The following is a 20,704-nucleotide window of genomic DNA, read 5'->3' on the forward strand; positions in this document are numbered from 1 at the left end:
CCCCTAATTGCTCCCAACGAGCTGATTGGTACCTTGCATGGCTGCCTTTCACCATTGGTGTGTGAGTGTGTGTGTGAATGGGTGAATGAGAGGCATCAATTGTAAAGCGCTTTGCAGTCCATTTACCATTTACCATGTGTACACGTGCGCGTGTGTGTGTGTGTGTGTGTGTGTGTATGCGTGTGTATCTCACTGGGGTCTCTCCTGTGTTACAGGGACACCGCGCAGAGATGGCAGCCCCCTCCAGGGTCGAAGGCGGCCATGTTGGTGAAGGTGAACAGCGTCGGCAGGAACCAGGGCGCCGGACCGGTTAAAACCCCCCAGCTCCTCCACAGCAGCCGCAGCCTGCTCTCCCCCAACCCCGCCAGCAGCAGGCGCTCCGCAAGCCACGCCGGCCCCGCCAGCCCCGCCAGCCCCGCCCAGTCCGCCATGGCGGCGTCCGCCGACTGCAAGCAGGCCTTCCACCTGAAGAAGACGGAGGACGGGCACTTCTGCCCGGTGTCGCCCGGCAACCTCGCCGGCTCCACTTCAGGCTCCGCCGGCCGGCCCCCCCGCAGGGCTCAGGGCGGGACGCCCCGCCCCGCATCCCCCCAGCACGGCTTGACAGCGCCCCTCTATGACCACCCCCCGATGGAGATGCCCGTTTATGACGAGCCCCTGGCGGACATGGAGGTGGAGGGGGGGCACCCCCAGGACGGGCCCTCCGTGTCCCGCCCGGGCCCCCAGAACGCCGCTCGGCAGGGGCAGGGACAGGGACAGCAGGCCACCAGGCTGCTCCCGCTCCCCGTCTCTCACACGGGGTCCTGGAACCGGGGGACCCCCTCAGAGACAGACTACAGCCCCGCCGGGCGGGAGGGGATCAGGCACATGGTCAACGTGGACCCCGCCGCTTCGGGTTCTCTCCCCCCGCCTGAAACGTCCAAGGCCTCCAGCGGTCCCGAGCGGGCGGGGGCCCCGTCCCCAGCCCCGCAGAGGGAGGGCAGGGTGGAGAGGAGGCAGACGTGGAGGACCCTGGAGGCCAGCCTCCTGAGGGGCATGGAGGCGCGGCAGGGAGGCCCAGGGGGCCTGGCCTCGCCCGAATGCCCCTCGGCCACGCCCCTGCACTGCCAGGATTCGGGCTACTCCACGGGGCCCTCTCCCAGCCTGTGTCGGCAGAGCCGGCGGCGGCCCCCGGCGGCGCAGGGGCGGCCCGGGTCGATGGGCGGCGGCGCGGAGCTGGACGCCCTCAGCGAGAGGCTGATGGCGGAGGTGAGGGCGGCGGTGAGCCGCTCCAGCACCGTGCGGGACAGCAGGGCCAGTCTGGACACGCAGGCGTCGGGTAGCTCCGCCCCAAACCCGCCGCGGGCGCGCAGCTCGCGATGCAGCGGCTCGCGGGAGGACGTCGCCTCCAGCAGCCACTCGCTGTACCGGCCTGGTAGCCATGGCGATGCGCCCCGCTCCCCTCTGGTCCCCGAGGGCCCGGGACGCCAGAAGCGGACCTACGAAAAAGTGGACACCCTGGAGAAGTTGGGCCTGTCCTCTCCCGGGACTCCACAGTCCCCCTCTCAGGTACAGCCCTGTCCGCTCCGTCATGCTGTATCACTGCCTCTGTGTGGGAGTAATGGTGTGCATGTCCTCGCTGTCTTTCCCAGTGTCAGTGGGCCTGCTTCATTCTGTGTGTACGCACACTCTCACACGCACACACACACAGACACACACATACTCACACATGCACGCACACACAGACACACACAGACACACACACACGCAGCCCTGTGATCTGGATTTCAGCTTTTTGGAGCAGGTTTTTTTATGAGCAGTAGATTCAGGAAAAGTCGGTTTTGCTTCCTCCCCCCAACACAAAAAAGAATCTCTAATTAAGAAAAAGGAGCAGTGCGTCACCGCTGATTTTTTTTAGGCAACGCAGCATGTAGGTCATACTGACGGCTGGTGAGTAACGTTACTCCCACTCCCTCTCCTCGCAGGAGCAACGCAGAAAGGAGTTTGGTCAAATGCCACAAGCCTATTCATTTTTGCCATATCACGGGGCTGCGAAACACTGATTTGTAAATGGACATCATTCCTGAACTGCTTATAGATTTCAGGAATGTGAATGAAAACCACAGGCAGGAAAACCACAGCTGGCTGTCCTGCATCGCTTAGCAACGCACGTGTCCGCTCTGCCCTGACTGGCTGGGGAAGTTTCAGACGGCAGCCATTTTGGGCCATTTCCAACTGTAAGATTTATTTACTCTAACTGCTTGATTTAATTTCAAAAACCAGAGAGAAGATGAGAGGCAGCGGTGTAGAGTAGTCAGTGTGGTTGCTAAGGAATTAGGCTTGTCACTCGGAGATTGTAGGCTCAGATTCCAGGTGGGCCTCTGCCATTGTACCTATCAGCAAGGTATTTAAGCAGACTTCCTTTGGTAAACATCCAACTGTATGCATGACCATATGAATGAACGTTGAGTGAGTTGCTTTGAATAGGACGGTCTGCTTAGAAAATAAATATGTTTTTCCAGTCCTCGTTTTGAAAGGCCTGACATAAATTTAAGACATGCAGTCTTAGTTCATGAATGATTCACAGTATAACTGACACATTTGTGTGGCTGCTCTGAGCTGTTCTTCCTGGTAGCTCTGACTCACTCACTCTTTCACTTTGTTGTTTATGGGATCAAGCACGGTACGCTCTCAGACTAAACACGGGCACAGTTTCAGTATAAACCAGGTGTAGATAATTCACTGAGAAATGCGATGACTGTCACACCCCCTACGCTATGTACAGTTAACCGTTATTAGAGATGATCAGTGTTTTATTAGTAGGGCTCATCCACTCCAGAGGCTCTGCCCGTACTGAACTGGGATTGGGAAGCAGGAGATTGCGTGTCTACCTTTACCTGTTATCACAAATTATCTGATCATTCCAACTGACCTATTACACGGTGGATTAATCTATACCTGAAACATGAATACATTTTCAATCTGCAGTGACATTTTTATAGTATGATATTGTTCCTTTTATTTCCCTTTTTGTTGATTTTTTTTAAAAACTGGAAGAACAGTAGATTTTATTTTGGTTTTACCCCAGGTCTGTTTATCGTTGAGGTATATTTCATGTCTTTGACTTAAAGCTGCATTCCACTGAACCACAAATGGCTCATTGGCTGAGGTCTCCTGAGTGACAGGTGGCCTGTGCTGGCTGTGTGCTGTGAGTGGGCAGGAGTCCTGGAGTTCTGCGTGCCCCTACAGAGTCGTGTGCCTGGTCACGGCTCAATTCGCGTTTGACTGCTGCCTCGGTTTGGCTCACACTTCCAGGGAGAGCGAGGAAAAATCCCAGAAAAAAAAGCTCAGGTTTCCAAATAAGTTTAAAATGATCTGGCTTTACAACGTGTTGAATTCGCAGAACCTGTCACCTTGCAGTAGGTGTTGCTATGAACACGGATGGCTCGCAGGCTGAAACGATAGATGGCTCAAAGTCCTTTAACGGTCTTATTTACCCTGAGTCACCCTGCCTGAGCAGAGTTATGGGAACTTCACTGTTATTTCAGGAATTCATTTGTGCACAAAGTGTACACCTGAATATATGAGCAACAGTGACAGAGAGATCTTTGGCAAGAATTGCATGCAAAGAAGCTAAAAGCACTACACCAAATGCAAGCACACATTAAAAACCTCTTTTAAACAGTCCTGGACTGTGGACATTGGTCCAAGCGTCCCGCCAGAATTCACTCACTGGCACCCCCTCCCCCCCCCGCGGATGACCCAAATGTGCCTGAGTGGGCGTGCGTTGCCCGCGTACCAGCCCTCGATCTGGGCAGTGCGAGGGTTTGCCAGGCGGCAGCAGAGTTCCGGAACAGGTGCCCGCTGGTGGGGAGGGAGGGGTGCGGAAGTCCATATGGCGCGTCCCGGGCGCAGAGGGGCCGTCCCAGCGCGGGCGGACACCGACGCCAGGCAACGTGCACTGCTGCGGCCCGATTTATTCTGGAGCACAAAACTGCGACCAAAGTCCTAAACTGACCTTCAACTGATCACTTGAAGGGGTTTCATAACCCGCAAACATTCAAATCTTGCTCGTGGGAGTGAATCCCATACCCCGTACCCCAAGGTGCAGTAAACCTTATCAGCGCGTCTGTAAACCGTGGCAGTTTCAGGTACATTAGGTGATTTCCTGATCTCTGGAAGCGATGTCCAGTCCTCAAAATGGGGGATTCTCGTTAACTGCTCGAATCATACAGTATCATTGGCTGGAGAGAAAAAAAAGATTTGAATCTTTTATTTTAATAAAAATTTTATTCAAATCAATTTTATTTGTATGGTACTTTTTGCAGAGACTAAAGGAAAAATTTTAAAGTGGAGATTTTCTATTATTTTTTCCAGTAGTTTAGGTCAGTGGATGTAGAAGGGCAGGCCTGACTTCTGGCATCCCAGGATCAATAGCAGAGTGTAAAATCTAAATCTGACGGTTATTCTAGCAGGATCAGTGGCTGAAATTGGCCTGATATTGCGTCAGTTTGGCTGAGCTCACATGTGAAGGAATTTAGCAAACACCTTCATAAAATTCAGCAGCCGCACTTTGTTCTTGCCAAAGGAACAATGAAAACATTGACAGCCATAATCCTTGACCCTGAGTTCAGTTTGAACGGCAGTCTACCTACTAGTCTCAGTGTGATGGAATTCATCTTACATCACATTCACGTAATAAAATGTTAAACCTTTTTAAAAAAATCCGTGTCCATAATTAGTGGTGAATGTTGTGTTTTTCTGGCTGACGTCCTTGTTGTTTGTTGGTGATGTTCGCATCATGTAAATGGACTGCGTTATAGCCGGCGTTTGGGACTGCTGGCTCCCTCCCTGGGTTGAAAATGAGCTGTGCTTGGGATTTGCACGGGGAGGCGTGCTGAGGATGGATTAGCGCTCTGTGCTCCAGTGTTGGGTAACCCGCGTCAGGAGGGAGGGTCCCTGCGGGCACTTTAACACGGCACAAGTTGTGTTGCTCTCCGTCTGCAGAGAGAAATGAGTTCTGTGAACCCCTGCGACGGTGTCCTCCCCAGCACGGGCACTGCAGCACAGCGAGCAGCAGCCTCCGCTGCAGAGCCTGAGCTGGAGCAGCAGCTGGACTCACCGCGCTCCTCTCTTCAGCCTTAAAGCCTCTCTTTCCTTTCTTTCTCTCCCTCTCCCGCCTTCTCTGCTCCCTCTCTTTCCCGCTCCCCCTTCGCCTCCTCTCTCTCGCTCGCCCTCGCAGGTCGGAACGCTGGAATCCCAGGAGCGGTCGGACAGCGGGACGCGAGACAGCGCAGGGGGCCGCAGGGCCCCCCCGGGCGGGGGCGGCGGCGGCGATGTGGGCGTGGCGAGGGGCGGGGACCGGGGAGGAGGAGGAGAGGAGCAGCTCTCCCGCTCGAACCTCTGCCAGGCCCCGCCGCTGCCGACCGCCGACCCCAGCATGGCGGACTGGGCCAGCAAGAACCTGAACCTGCACACGCAGGGGCTCTTCCGCCGGCGCGTCTCCATCGCCAACATGCTCTCCTGGAACCAGGCGTCCATCAAGAAGCCCATGCTGATCACCAGCGACCGCGCCCTCAAGAAGGAGGCCTGCGAGATGTTCAAGCTGGTGCAGGCCTACATGGGTGACCGGCCCAGCCGCCTGGACCGGCGGCACGTGGCCCTGCTGGTGGTCACCAAGTGCTGGCTGATGCCCGGCCTGCGGGACGAGCTCTACGTGCAGCTGGTGCGCCAGACCACCGAGAACCAGTGCCCCCAGAGCCTGGCGTCCGGCTGGGAGCTGATGGCCATCTGCCTGGCCTTCTTCTCCCCCTCGCCCAAGTTCCGCCGCTACCTGGAGGGCTACATCCAGAGGCACCTGGACCTGGGCCACGCCCACAAGTGTGAGTCTCCCGCCAAAAAAAAGAGTTCTGCGCTCCGTCCCGCGGCAACGCACGGAACGCGTGCGCCATTTTGTTTGTGTGGGTGTGCGTACGTGTGAGGGGGACGTGTTTGTGCTTGTGTGGTTTTGTTTGTGTGGATGTGCGTACGTGTGAGGGGGAAGTGTTTGTGCTTGTGTGGTTTTGTTTGTGTGGATGTGCGTACGTGTGAGGGGGAAGTGTTTGTGCTTTTGTTGTTTTGTTTGTGTGGATCTGTGTGTGTGCGCATGTGTGTATGTGTGTATATGCATTTGTGCATGCGTGTATGTTCATGAATGTGTTTGTGCGCATAATGTTTGGGCAGTAGTGAATCCATATATTGAAACAGCATTATCTGCTGGTATCTGCCAATAATTTGAGTTTCACAGAAGTACAATGAGACAATTTTATGATTCAAAAGTGCTACTGAAAGACGATTTGGCTCATGTCAGTGGAAACTGTATCTTCCTAGAAAGAATCTGAGCACTTGAGCGTTGATGATGGTCTCGAGAAAGCGATTCATGGGCAGGAATTTAGATGGAGAGGCATTGGGTTTTGGGCTATCCGTACACAGTTGTGTGTACTGCGCACCGGAGGGATCCTTTGTTGTTTCATTTGGTTTGATTCAGAGAAGTGTTTGTGTTCCTCTGCTCTCTTCTGCTAATGCCGGGGAAAGAAAGCAGCCAAATATTGTTTTTGAAAATAAATATGCCGTGGAACTTTCCCAAATCAAACAGGATGCAGTGGGAGATGAGATATTTTTAATAAAAATCAGGGTCCAGTGTCACCTATGGCAACGGAGACAAATCCTGCTTCAATAAGCTCTTAATAATTACTGCTTCAATAAGTTTTTTCATCTTTATTTATGTGTACAGTTCCACAATATATCATGGACCAACAGGACATGAAAAACAAGAAGAATTCCAAGTCCTGGAAAAAGAGGAAGCAGAGCACGGATGAGGAAGAGGAGGGTGAGTCTTGCAGTCTTGCAAAGCTTTATTGGCATGACAAACACAGGATATTATCAAAGAATTAGTCAATAAATGTCTTCGGTTAAGAGCTATTCCTGGGGGATGTGTGTATTGACACTGCTTCGCTCGCTCACTTAATTCAGGAGAGAAAGCCCAGGGAAACAGTCCAAGGTAAACACAGAACTTTCTCTCAGCACCGTAAAACAGCTTGGCTCTTCACCGTTTTCCACCATTCCAGGTTAACGTGCGATTTACCGTTTTCATTTTTTTCCCTGTAAGAAATAAGTGATGACTCCTCTGTGAGTTCTCCCATGTAAATACTACTCTGTGTTCTGATGGGCAAATATACCCCTGTGAGCTTTTATACTTAAACACTTCTCTGCGAGTTCTGATATATGAATGCCCTTCTGTGGGTTTTCCTATGTGAATACTCCTCTGTGGCTTCTGATATTTGAGCACTCCCCGTGGGAGCTTCCAGCCAGCTGTTCCTACTGTATTAGCTGCTCTGCCTAACGCCACAGCCTCACGTGTTGGTCGGCACACAGGAGACACTGTCCTCGGTGCACTGGCGACCGCAGCGGGGAAATCGCACCGCGTGCTTCCCCGACCACATCAGGGAAAGCCGACCAGCAGACTGGGATTATGTGACCGTGTCGGTGAACTGCGGGTCTGTGTGTGTGTGTGTGTGTGTGTGTGTGTGAGCCGCGGTTAAACCTGAGCCACAGCCACAAAGAGGAGCGGACTCAGGCTTCAGAGATGACTGATCCGTGTGTGCGTGTGTGTGCGCTTAAGAGTGTGTGCACGTGCACGCTTGTGCTTAAGAGTGTGTGCACGTGTGCGCGTGTGCTTGACCACGTGGGGCGTGGCGAGTGGGTGGGGGCAGTTGAGTATTTAAAATTCTGCCTGACAGGTGCCATCAGTTCCTCGCCCCCTGTAGGTTTTCTGACATGCCCATGCAGACTGGGGCCCTGCTGTTTTTACCCCAAACTCTGCTTCATTAATTAGGCTGAATCATGCTGTTCTTTCAACACTAATCTGGAGGTGACTTCTCAGGCAAATTGCTTGCTATCAGTGCTAGCTTGTTTTGTTGTAATAAAATGATTAATATCAGGAGGACGTAAGGTGACGCCTCAATTAATTAACCCTAGCTAATTGTCCAGTTGTTCTGGGTGCCAAAACAATTTATTAATTGAACAACTTAATCTTAAAGTGAACATGAATCCATATTAAAGAAATACATAGGGGGATTTAGCAGTAAGTTTAGATATAACTTCTTTCCTCAAACTAAACCCGCACGGCACATGACTGCTGAAAGATTCCAGTTCCAGAGCAGTATTCAAATTACAGCTCAGTCACAAGTGATTAGCAGATGCCTGGGGAGTTCCTGCAGGACCACGGTTGGGAAACACCGTGCTGGACAATCATGGACTTGTCCAGAGATTCTGCTCTTTCCATGTGCTTTTGCTCAAAAGACCGATCATTCATTTGGAATGGAGGTCCTTTCTTTTTTTTTTTTTTTTTTAACTTTTTTTTGGAATTTGACCTCACGTGTTCTTCTGGCCTTCTTTCTCAGTGAAGTGTTGCAAGTCTTAAACCTGACACCGTTTTGCATCCCTCACCGTAGCCTTGGAATTGAGGGGCCAGTACTCCTACAGAGCTTGCTTGTTAGCCTCGATTTTCAAAGGGAATTAAAGAAGGGAAAAAAACAAGGCCCAGCATTCCCAGCGAGGCTAATGCGGCTTGTTGGACATGCATGCCTGTCACCTGTTTCCTATAAATCCCTGCGGTTTGATCTGGCAATGTTCCAACATTCCGGAAGGATTTTACACTGGAGTTCCGTGTTCCGTCCAGCCAGCATGCATGAAGGCAGCGAGAGATGCTTTATATGGCCCTGACTGTGGAGTGGAGCCAAGCCGGAGCTCGGGGCTGTTCTGCCCCAGATTCACCCTGAAAGGGACAGCTGTTACAGTAACGGCATCCGCTCGGGATCGTGGGTAAAGTTTCACCTGCTGTGACCGAGCTGCAGTCTTGTGCGGAGTTGCGCCCTGCAGAACAATGTTCGCACTTCATACTTCTTTCTCGTGAGTCAGCTTGAACAGGATATTCGTTTCACAACCTCCCCCCCCCATCCCCCACCCCCACCTTCCTCACGCCTAATCTGGTTTTTCAGAGACATAAAACATCCTGAAATGACAGCTTTGACATGTAAGCATTAGTTCCTCAGACCTTCATAGAACGGAGTTTCTCCCAGCAGCTATGACAGTGATTAGGCTCTTTAAGAGGCTCTTTTAAGAAGCATGGGAATTAACCCGTGTGACTGGAATGGTCTGCAGCGATGTCTCACTTTTATGACCTGGGAAACCTTCCCGATGCGAGCAGAGAAATGTGTCGCGGCTTGATTTCACCAATCACAGAGCGTGTGGCCTCTGCTCTCTCCACAGGTTTGCCTGTCAGTACGTATGCAAAGTACTGCTACCGCCAACTACAGAGGGTGGCTGTCTCTGGGGGGAAAAAGGTAGAGTGTGTGTGTGTGTGTGTGTGTGCTTGCTTGCGTGCATGAGTGTGTGTGTGTGTGAGTGCGTGAGTGTGTGTGAGAGAGAATAACTTGTCAATAATTGCAATCTCTTTGATGTTTCCTTGCCGTTTTAAGGAATTATTTCAAAACTTAATCATTTTAGCTAAGGCATATAAAGCACCTGAACGCCATCGCATGCAGTCAGCTGATTCCTTCTTGGCCTATCGGTATGCTCAGGGTCCTATAAACGCCCGAATGTGAATGTGTGTGAGACAGAGCCCTCCTCCCGCCCCCCGCAGGGTCTGAGGAAGCCCACGCTGGAGGAGGTGCACCACGGCCGGAGCGCCATCGTCACGCCCTCGCTGTTCGGCAGCTCGCTGGAGGACGTCATGGAGCGCCAGCGCCGCCTCTTCCCCGACCGCAGGCTGCCCTGGGCCCAGACGCAGCTCTCCCAGTGCGTGCTGGCGCTGGGCGGGGCTCACACCGAGGGCATCTTCAGGTGAGGGGGCGGGGCGGGGCGCCGAGACGAGGCGGCGGGGTTTTCCGCTTGCTCTTCCCCGTGATAGCGGTGCGGCGCGCCGCGAAATACGCCTGCAGGTGTTATTGTGGCAGACGCACCTGGCACAGTGTGGCCGCGGGAACTTATAGCCCTGCCTGCGCGTAGGTTCAATCGTAGGTCACGTGAGGGTTTGAAATTGTCACGATGTGTGACACAAACCAAAACAAACTGGGCAATGGATTGGATAGAGGAAGTCATGAAATTGGCAATGATTCACCCTCTGTAACATCATTAAATGCTCTCGTGTCTCCTGACGCCAGAAGGCAGGGCCGGTCACAACTTAAATTCCTGACTGTGCCCACCAGTGGAAAAGGGCCGTTTAGGTCCGTCCCCCCCCCCCCCCCTCCGCCAAAGACATTAATGAATGTTTGGTTCCCCAGCTGAGAATCTTACATGAGTCCTTGACAGTGAAGCAGGCTGGGTGGTCTGGGAGACACCGTACTTCAAACAAACATTAATCACACTCAGGACATCAAACACAGCGGACAAAACACCAGCCGGTGAGGTTTGAACAAAAATCTCCTTTTGTCATCATTCTAAAAACCATTGCTAATCTGACTTTTACTATGCTTTTTTTAAGCACGGGGTTTCAAAGCAAAACACATTCTGTTCCTTATTTGTTTCTCACGTCCCACAGTAATTTGGAGGGAAGGTTGGGTGCTTTGCACTGATTGCTACGTCTGAACAGTGTGGCCTGAGTACCTGAATTGCCCCGTTGTTACCATGGCGACCCCGGAAGCTTAACAGAACTCTTAGCCAAATTTTCATATTTAAACTCAGGCTGTTATGGCAGTGCTGTAAGAATGCTCTGCCTGTTAGCTCACTCATTAGTCTCTGAAGAGGGTCTGCGGCGAAACTGGTCTGCCACTGCAGAGTTTTACCATTAAAATCCCTTCTGCTCTGCTTGGCTGGAAAGGGGGGGGGGGCACAATGCATGCTTCTCGGGGGGAGGGGGGCACTGGAATGCGCAGACAGATGCAGAGAGACGCAGGCATTAGCAGCTGCAGTGATATACGGCTGGAATGCGGGGTGGAAGCTCGCTGCCCGCCACACAGAACACATGGCTGTTGTCCTCCAGTCCCTTTCACTCATGGCAGATGAATAAGAGCGCGATTCTGATCCTCTTTTTTCCTGTCTCGGTGGAAACGCCCTCAGTAATTAAATTCGCAGGACCAGCGGGCCTCATGCTCAGATAGCACATGACAGAGTCTGCTGGGGGTTGGAGGCCCCCTCACGGACGCTGCAGCCATTTTAGGCAATCGACAGCCTGCCACTGACACAATGTCTCCCCCTGATGGCCAACCTATGAAACAACAACAAAGTGCTCTTTTCAGTGATGCTCTCTGCGACAGTTACAGCTCTTCAGAACCCAGAGTGGCTGTGGTGTTAAAGGATCCACCAAAACAGAGATTTTATAAATAGAAACACAGGGCCTTGTAACTTCCCATCCACCAGACTTGAGTCAAACTGAGTCTACTAAGATCTTATATGGGAGCAAAAACTATGATGGTAATGTAACTTGAAGCTCGGTCAGTGACTTGCTAGCCAGTGGCTCGCTGACCATATTCTCTTTTTCTCTTTTTTTGCTATGTGACTGTTGTATGGTCTGTGCAGAGTGCCAGGAGACATTGACGAGGTAAACGCTTTGAAGCTGCAGGTGGACCAATGGAAAATCCCAGAGGACCTGTCTGATCCCAATGTCCCAGGTATTTATGCTGTTTTAAATAATAATAAAAATTAAAAAACCTAAAATTTCACATTAATGTGGCCACATTTCAGCACAAACAGTAGTTTAAATGCCTTGATCCTTTTTAATCCCTTTAATTACAAACAAGCTATTGTTGTCTTTCCAGGTTGCCTTTAACAGTTGTACTTGGTATTATTTGACAGCAGACTTTGTGAGAAAAAGATATGAAGAATTGGAGTGACAGAAATTGACAGATGTAACTTCTTTTCAGTGCTTATTCTTAAGTTACAGTACATGGCTGATGAAGCTGTAATCTATGATGCTGTCTCTCTCCTACAGCCTCCCTGCTGAAGCTGTGATGCTGTCTCTCTCCTGCAGACTCCCTGCTGAAGCTGTAATCTATGATGCTGTCTCTCTCCTGCAGCCTCCCTGCTGAAGCTGTAATCTATGATGCTGTCTCTCTCCTACAGCCTCCCTGTTGAAGCTGTGATCTATGATGGTGTCTCTCTCCTGCAGCCTCCCTGCTGAAGCTGTGGTATATGATGCTGTCTCTCTCCTACAGCCTCCCTGCTGAAGCTGTGGTATATGATGCTGTCTCTCTCCTACAGCCTCACTGCTGAAGCTGTGGTACCGGGAGTTGGAGGAGCCCCTGATCCCCATGAGTTACTACAGGCAGTGCATCAGCAGCTATGAGGACCCAGAGACAGCCCTCAACGTGGTGCAGTCCCTGCCTCAGCTCAACTACCTAGTGCTCTGCTACTTCATACACTTCCTGCAGGTATTTATCTTACACGCATGCGCCTACACACACACACACAGGCACACACAGGTACACACACGCACAAACACACACACACACACACACACACACACACACACACACACACCCATATACGTGCTCTCACACATACTCAAAGTGCATACAAAAGGCATATATACATAGCACACATTCTGACCTGCAAACAGACTCACAAACAAGCATACAGAGCATAAAGAGCAAACTTCAGACCGGCAGAAATCAGTCTGTCCCAGGGATGGTTAGGCCTGGTGCTGGAGAGCTGTAGTTGCTATGGTATCGGGGTCACTATGGTATCGCGCAGGTGGGGCATGGAGATGACAGAGCCAGTATTATGTTTCCCACGTGGGATAGGTAAGCGTGCATAGCACACTTGTGTAACAGCTTTTCTTCCATCTTGGTCAGTGTCATGGAGGTTATCTGCAGACCCAAGTATGTTTCTCTTCAGAGAAAAGAAAAGCCTCTTGTTTGGCATGTCAGTTATGCTGATAGTTGAGCTGTTTTTTGGAGACAAATCATTTTCCTGTATTGGGATTGAGACTCCAAGCTGATATTTTTTACTTATGAAACGGGACATATCTGGGGCAGTCTTTTCTTTGTCACAGCTTTTATCTTTATTTGCAACATCCAGTGACTTGTTACTGTGCATCTGGTTCTAGAATATCACAAAGATATTCTAGTCTAAACCAGCCCCCTTTATGTACTGTTTTTATGTTCCCCAACTAACTAAAACTTATGTAAGTTTTCAATCTCCCAAAAGATGGTGAAAAAGATGAAAAAAGAGACAGAGAAGTGCTGTGAATTTGTAAGCTTTGATCAATGTTTCATGGAAAGGGAAAGCATCTGTGAAGCTAGCCATGGAGATGGATCCTGTTTCACCTGCCTCTCCTTTTCCATCACCTTATCTCAGTCTCTGTCTCATGTTGCCTCTCACCAATTTAGATATTTATTTTATTTATTTCCCCTCCTTCTTTTTCTCCACTCAATTTTTTACTCACTTTTTCTTTGCCTTCCCCCTCTCTATTTGTCATTGTCTCTTTGCCTCTCTGTCTCTCTCTCCCTCCCTCCTTCTTGCCCTCTCTTGCTCTCTGTCTCTCCTCTCTCTCTCCCTCTCTCACCCCCCTCTCTCGCTCTCTAATTCTAAGTCAAATAAGTTTTATTAGCATGACCACACATCGGTATAGCATTGCCAAAGCGACTGTTTCCATAAAAACTACAACAGCAGGAACAACAACTATATGAACATTATTGATGTAAACGATAGGGCTCTTGGACCATCAGTAATGGGGGCGGGGTCTGGGGGCCTTGTTAACAAATATAGTGGTAATAAAAAGCAATAACCATAAAAACAACAATGTAAGCTAATTACTATTAGGGACTATTTCAGGGCTGATTGTCCCTGTTCTAGGGACAATGTGATGATGGAGGTGCCTGTTCACTCAGGCTATGGCACACTGCCAAATACTGTGCAGACAGTTGTGCTTTCGGTCCTGCCCCCAGTAAGAATGATAATCTGTTTATGTCAGTAATTTCTTTGAATTTAGGGGTAGCGATATTTCAATTTTTTTTAAATGTTTCAATTCTGTATACTTTTTACAAAGTAGAATACATTTTGTCTCTGTCCCTACCTCACCAGTATCACAGTGACCACACAGCTGAGTTGCATATATATCTCTCACACTTTTGAGGTGCATGCACGTTCGTGCACTGTATGCATGCACCACACACATGCACACACACACACACACACTCGTCCACACACTTGCACACACCTGCCAGCACACCCCAAATGTACGTACACATACCATACCATACCAAACCACACCACACCACACAGCTTTGGGATCTTCTTTTTTTTTTTTTGGTCCATGCTTTTTGCTTACAGGGCAAAAAGAAACAGGCTTGAACCCCCAAATAGCAAACACATGAGGTAAAAAAAATCCCCAGTGGGAAGAAAAACCCTCAAACAGTGCCGAGAAGAAACTCCCCAATTGGAAGAAATCTTGGGGGGAACCCTACATTGCTTTGACCTGACTGACATGAGCTGATCACTCTACACCCACCAACAGACAGCGTGTGATTGGCCAGGCTGGTCTGAGCTCATTTATCCTTTCATTATACCCAGCTGCATATATACATTACGTCAGTTATATATCACAGAAAAACTGGCTGAAAAAGTTTTAATAAGCAGCATGTAATTCAAGCTAACGTGAAAGTATCGAGTGCTTTTGTTCTAAGCAGAGGCTTAAAGGGTGGTTTTCAGACTTGTTGGGTGGTCATGGCTTCGCTGTTTGAGTTTGTGTACGGACGCTCGGGGCCAGTTGGTGCTTAATATTACCCAGGTCTGTTCTCACGCGCTTGTACTCTGAGCGTGTGTGGGTGTGTGTTTGTGTTAGAGGTGCTTGGGCTTGCTGTGATTGGCAGAGACAGAGAGGCCTGAGGCTGTGCAATAACCACAGATAATATTGTGATAGGATGTGTTCTCATCAACCGCATAGGTTACATGCGTGTGCTTGTCTGAGGATGTTCTAGACATTTCACACATCATTTTTCCATTATTCGACCAAGAGATCAGTTATTGGTTCCTTTAGTATAGTTCTCCAGTTCTTGTTGAAAAATAAATTAAGAAAAAATATGTTTATTTTTTAGTGCTTATGTCTATTACTGAAAAGCAGTCATATATTCAGAAAAGATTCAGTTAAATATTGATGATATTGGTTGCCATGCCAATCGTTTGTTTGCATGTGAGATTCTGTTTCTCATTATACGTTTTTCCTGATGAAACACCTGCGCCTCCAGGTGTTTGCCCAGCCAGTGAATGTGAGCAAGACCAAGATGGACGTCAACAACCTGGCCATGGTGATGGCGCCCAACTGCCTGCGCTGCCAGTCGGACGACCCGCGCGTCATCTTCGAGAACACGCGCAAGGAGATGTCCTTCCTGCGTCTCCTCATCGTTCACCTGGACACCAGCTTCATCAGCGGCGTCCTGTGAGAGGCCCCACCGCCCCTCCTCCTCCTTCTCACAAGCCAGGTGTCATGGCAACCACGCCTGCCTACCTGAGCTCCTCGCTTACGCTCTTTACCTGGCTAATCCCGCAACTGGAACTCAGGGTAATGAAGTGGTCTTTCACCGTGGAACAGCATTGCTCCGAACACTGGATGGTGCTTCATACAAAGACTCAATAAATGGCGTATGACTGTGACACAAATGCTGAACTGTGGTTGGAGGAAAATGCTGTTTTAACTAACTGAGGCGGATCTTGCAGCCATCACAAAGTGATATGTCAAGTAAAGTTTTTATTGCAGATTGTGGGGGATGCAGTTTTATTTTATAACTTTCTTTGTTGAGAAATGATCGTCTTTTTATTGCAGCGTCGCATAAAATGATTTGTTTTATTTCTGGGCTTGGGTGAGTTGAATGGCACGGTGGCATGGGCATGGGCATGGCTTATCCCCTGTCCGCAATGGGGGGGGGCTTCCGTCCTCAGCCGTGCCTGTAGGAAACACTGAGGCTCAGAGGCCTACTGCCAGACCGTGGGTAAGCTTTTTCTGTACAAAAAAGTTAGTTCTCCATCTGGACATCATGTCTGTGTAAAGGCCATAGATAGCTAGTCACTTCTCCTGAGTACCAGCAGGGGGTGAGTGGAAAGATACCCGCTCTGTAAATGGGAGAAATGTAGCATTTAACGGTACATGCCAACTGAAGGGCAGGAGTCTAAGGTGGCAGGGAAACTGTTGAACAGTCAGTCTGCTCTGTAAAAGCAAAGCTACTCTATCACAACAGAAATGCTGCATTCTGTGAAGAAATGAAGCGGACTTAATGTGGATACAGTTGTTAATTTCTGAGCCGTAATCATAAATTGTTATTTTTTATTTTCTACAGTAGGCCTCAAAAATTATATTTTTAGACACCATTGTGATTAAGTACAAGTTTTTATTGAACTGCTTTGCTAACCTTTGAATGGCTTAGTTGTGTGTGTCCTGCAGGCTCCTCTTGTGTGTTGCAAACGTTCTATCTAAAATGTCAGCTGGGGGATGGGCCCCAAGCCAAAAGTATGTGATTGTAACACAGTATGAAATGATGCCATTTTCTGGAGTTTTATTTCATTTTACCTCAGAACTCCCCAGGAAGGTAAATAAGTGGTGGCTTGTATTTTTTGGATTTTCATTTGTAAATACAACCTGTGAATAGTAATGTGTTGATTACTGTATTTTCAAAATGATGACAGTGACAATTGTAATTTTTTTTCCATTAAAAAAAGGTTGTTGATAAAGCCTATTTAAAAAGTGTAAAAGGTATTGCTTTGTTTAGAACTGTACCTTCATATAGGTACCCTGCATCAGGTTGTCCACCTGTATTGCACTTTGCTTCTTCTTCCTGATACTTGCCTGTTTCTGTATCGATTCTTATAGCTTTTGCTGTAAATGCCTTTGCAAAAATGTTGGTATGTTTATTGTATGTATGCATGTGTGCTCTTACATGCATGTGTGTGCGCATGTGAAATTACCAAAAGAAATTACCAGTGAAATTTAATCATGTGGTCGCCTTTATTTCTCTCCCAAGTTCATAGATAATTGTAAAAAGAAAAAAAAAGAATAAAGTTTCTAAATTCAAAGAGTTCATTAAACATGTTTTTTTTCAGGAAATCCCCAAAGCACAGTGCAATATAGTTATGCATTCTGCTTTCACCCAAGCCTCACTGTCATCATATAATCAACAGTGTGAATAAGAGCAGGAAATCACATATAAACACAAACCCTGCACAACCATGCTGATGTAATGCCACTCTCTGCATCCACGTCAAATGTTTCTCCTTCCAGTGAGTGTGCTATAGAACAGCAGGAATTGTACAATAGGTTATTTCACCTAACTTTGGTTTACAGTTGAACTGGACAGCATTTTAATACCTCAATGGTGATTGTAATTCAATTGAGAAGATTTGAATCATTGTAAGTTGTTTTTGTTTTTTTATGTGAAGGCAAGAAATAAAAACACAAGAGGTGGCAGTACGTCACAACATTTTGTCAAAAAGTAATTTTCTGGACAAATGGACAGGGAAAAAATAACACTCTTCACACAAGTTTAGCACCTGCGCACACAAACATTTTTATGCTTTCACTCCGACAAACTCGAACTTTTCCACGAGGGGGAGCACTTTCCGAATCAGTGGCTGCTTTCGCATTCTAACGGGGTGGATTGCGTTTTATGGAATTGTAATCAAACCCAGACCCCTTTGGATTTGGTCACCCCTGGTGTAGTTTATTTTGGTCAAACCCACATTTGGATCCTCAGGTATATCTTGGGGATTAGATGTGCATATAAAATTGCGTAATGTTTGAATTGTATTGCACATGATGGAGGTCCACTTTATATAGGCTATTTCCGTGATGAAATAATGTTCTACCTAAAAAATGCTACCATTCTGGTTCTAGTGTACTGTGACATCTAGGCTACTTTAGATATAAAATACTGGCTTGGAGACTTGCACAATTGGAGATTTTAACGAAGAAATACAGCGTGATAGATAAAGATTTGACAGGAAACTGTATAGTCGTACAGTGTTCATCGAAGGATCTGGGATAGAAAAAATACTTGGGCGCACAGCAGATACACCAGATGCACGGAGATACGGATGTGCATGTCATTTGTGTGACCGTTATATTTCTCACACCTGTGAAACAATCTATGAATGACAATCCTCAGTCATTACAGATATGCTAAATAGTGTAGCCTATAACTTGTACACTGGAAATAAACTAATCGTTTCCATAAAACCACATTCAAGTAGCGTTGTTCTGTTCCCTCGTTTGAATATCACAGCAAGACATCAGATATGGAAATGTAAGTAGCTGTAGCAACGAGTGAGTGAGTCTAAATAACAAGCTATGACATATTGTATTGACTGAGCATTATTATTTATGGTTTAGCGCAGCGTCGTCTACGATAATTCATAGACTTTCTTTGTAATTGATTACTTATTCACAGGTAACCTCTTGGGGGCGTTCAAATTAATCTCTATCTGCCTGGTCTTTTGGGGGTTGTCCTGGTGTCTCGGACGCAATGTGTAGTTCCGCCCTACGAGTGACATACACGTCCTGTCTAAGGAAACGTGCAGTGGAAGGTTCCGCAAGCAAGCATCTTTAGCTACAAAACCGTTTGTTTCGAGGATTTCGACGGAAGTCAGTGTTATTTAATCATCCAGCCGGTGAGTAAAATACAACGTATTGCAGTTAACACTAAAGCTTGCTAGCTAACAAGCACGTCTAATACAGATGTGGCCATAGTTTTATCTATTGCGATGGTGCGATGTGTTGTGGCTCAAGCAAGAACTACTGTAGTAGCCTACAGCTGGCTTTATTATTATACTGCCAGTGAAATGGTTCCAAAATGTCTATTTTTTAATTCCTTGCACATATAAATTCAGTCTAGATGTGAACAAATAGAATGTAAAAATTCGGGAGATTAACAAATAACTCGTCGGCTTGACAGCTAGCTAGCTATCTAGACTAAGCAAATGTTTCAAAATAGCGAGTGACGCTTTGTCATAATGCCATTTTTTTTAATCGTTACTTTTTATGTTACTAACATCGATTTCAAAGTACCTACTGGAGAATGCCAGCTGATTATACATACCATACATGCTGTTTTTCCTAAGTTGCACGGTATAGAGCTGACGTTCAAAATGCACAAAGCTATTCTTTTAGATGGACAACTGGCTTCAGTTTTATGACCACATTTAGACTTTTCTGTAGTTGTCAGATCACATTCAACAGATAATTTTGGCCTAGCCTATACACTATACTGAAAAGTACGAAATGTTCTCAACTGGTAAATATTTCTTGAACATTAGTTTATCTTGAATATATATATATATATTTAAAGCGTACTGATAAGATTAACTGGACTGTACACTGATGTCTTGAGTTGAATAGCCTACGAAATTAGCCATATTTTTTAAATCACACTTATGTAACTTTATGCCTATTAAACCCAACAAAGAAGCTATAGCCTACACTAGTCGTGTCGTATAGTAACATTGCTGCTCACAGTGTATTAGCCTGTTCGTTAAACTGCAAGGTCTTGGCAGCTCCACTCTGTTTTGCTGTTGAAACCGGCAGCTGCTGCCTCGCTCCAGGCCAGGTGAAACATTGCACTACTTCCGGCACGAGTGTCAGTGACATTGGTGAATGTCACCTGGTTCTGCGCAGGTCATACTTATAGGAGAAGGTTACCTGGGTCACGAGCAGGTTAAGTGATTGCCTAACGTTGAACAATACGATTGATATCAGAGTGTGTTTAGCCGACAAATCAAGGAGGCCCCATTATTTATTGTTTGAACTAATAATACCATTATCTGGAAGAAAGAAAGAAAAAGAAAACAGGGATTTGTGTTGAAGCTGCTGGGCATTTTTCTCCATTAGCAGAAACAGCTGGTGTTACGAAGGAGATGAGGGCCTTCACAACATTCAATAACAGAGATGCCTGACGTCCTTGATATTAAGTGTGGAATGAGCTGGGCAGCTGTTTTGTCTAGTGTTTGGAGACAAAAGAAAAAAAAAAAGAAAAACCAGTGCGGTTTCAAAACCCACCAGACATGTACTGTTTCAAATGGGACAATCCTCTAATCTAGCATGGATTACTTTGACAACTGTGCTGTAAAGGCATTTAAAAATATATGTGGGAAGCTGTCCAGGCTTGGGTAATCATAACACAGTAGGCTACAACTAATAAAATAGAATCAACCAGACAAACAAAAATGCGGTGATTTGAGGTTAGCTACTCTGCACTGCCTGAATGTATATGCGGTTTTAGAAAACCTAATGGAATATACAGTCTTCCCTAATAATAAGGAAAGGAAACAGGCCGGCAGGAGCAACTCTTTGAGGCTCGACCAATCAAATGGTATTCCATTAAGAAAACAAAACATGACATTGTGGCAGCACGAATGGAGCAATACATCACACCGTTCTGCAGTGCAATTAAATCTAATGTAAAAAGTACACCCTGAGTTACTGGTCAAATGACAAATGGATATTCAATTCCCCTTTAAAGTCCGGTGTGCGTTTTCAGGGAAACGGCCAGTGGAAATTTCCAGTGGTCTGATGGATTAGTGAGGGCTTGATCATTGGCTCTGGTCTGCTGCTGGGGTGGCGGTTAGTGACAGAAATGAAGCCGTGGGACAGCAGCACGGAAGGCACTGTTCTTACCCACAGTCAGAGTAGCCAGAGGCGGGAGGGACGGGCGGACCCAGCAGCTCAGGAGCGTAACGTACCCTGGCGTCTCGCTCACGACTGCAG

The 20,704-nt window shown here is 47.7% G+C and overlaps 2 protein-coding genes across 5 annotated transcripts in view; both read left to right on the forward strand.

The window, feature by feature from the left end:
- LOC118211465 (rho GTPase-activating protein 39-like) overlaps positions 1-17,022 on the forward strand; it is a 39,348-nt gene extending 22,326 nt beyond the window's left edge. For both annotated transcript variants that reach the window (XM_035388689.1, XM_035388690.1), the window contains 8 exons: positions 216-1,548; positions 5,222-5,861; positions 6,752-6,847; positions 9,289-9,362; positions 9,662-9,861; positions 11,536-11,627; positions 12,217-12,386; positions 15,204-17,022. In XM_035388689.1, the coding sequence (XP_035244580.1) occupies positions 216-1,548; positions 5,222-5,861; positions 6,752-6,847; positions 9,289-9,362; positions 9,662-9,861; positions 11,536-11,627; positions 12,217-12,386; positions 15,204-15,398 (2,800 nt within the window). In that variant the 3' untranslated portion in view covers positions 15,399-17,022. The remainder of the gene's footprint in view (positions 1-215; positions 1,549-5,221; positions 5,862-6,751; positions 6,848-9,288; positions 9,363-9,661; positions 9,862-11,535; positions 11,628-12,216; positions 12,387-15,203) is intronic.
- Positions 17,023-18,432: 1,410 nt separating this feature from the next.
- Positions 18,433-20,704, forward strand: part of LOC118211467 (protein NDRG3-like) — a 40,539-nt gene continuing 38,267 nt past the window's right edge. For 2 of the 3 annotated variants that reach the window (XM_035388694.1, XM_035388696.1), the window contains exon 1: positions 18,434-18,612. The gene's annotated coding sequence lies outside the window, so the exon portion shown is untranslated. Of the gene's footprint in view, positions 18,613-20,704 lie in introns of all 3 variants that reach the window. The other variant, XM_035388693.1, reaches the window with a different exon arrangement.

Source organism: Anguilla anguilla, chromosome 13 (assembly GCF_013347855.1).
Source record: "Anguilla anguilla isolate fAngAng1 chromosome 13, fAngAng1.pri, whole genome shotgun sequence".
NCBI lineage: Eukaryota > Metazoa > Chordata > Actinopteri > Anguilliformes > Anguillidae > Anguilla > Anguilla anguilla.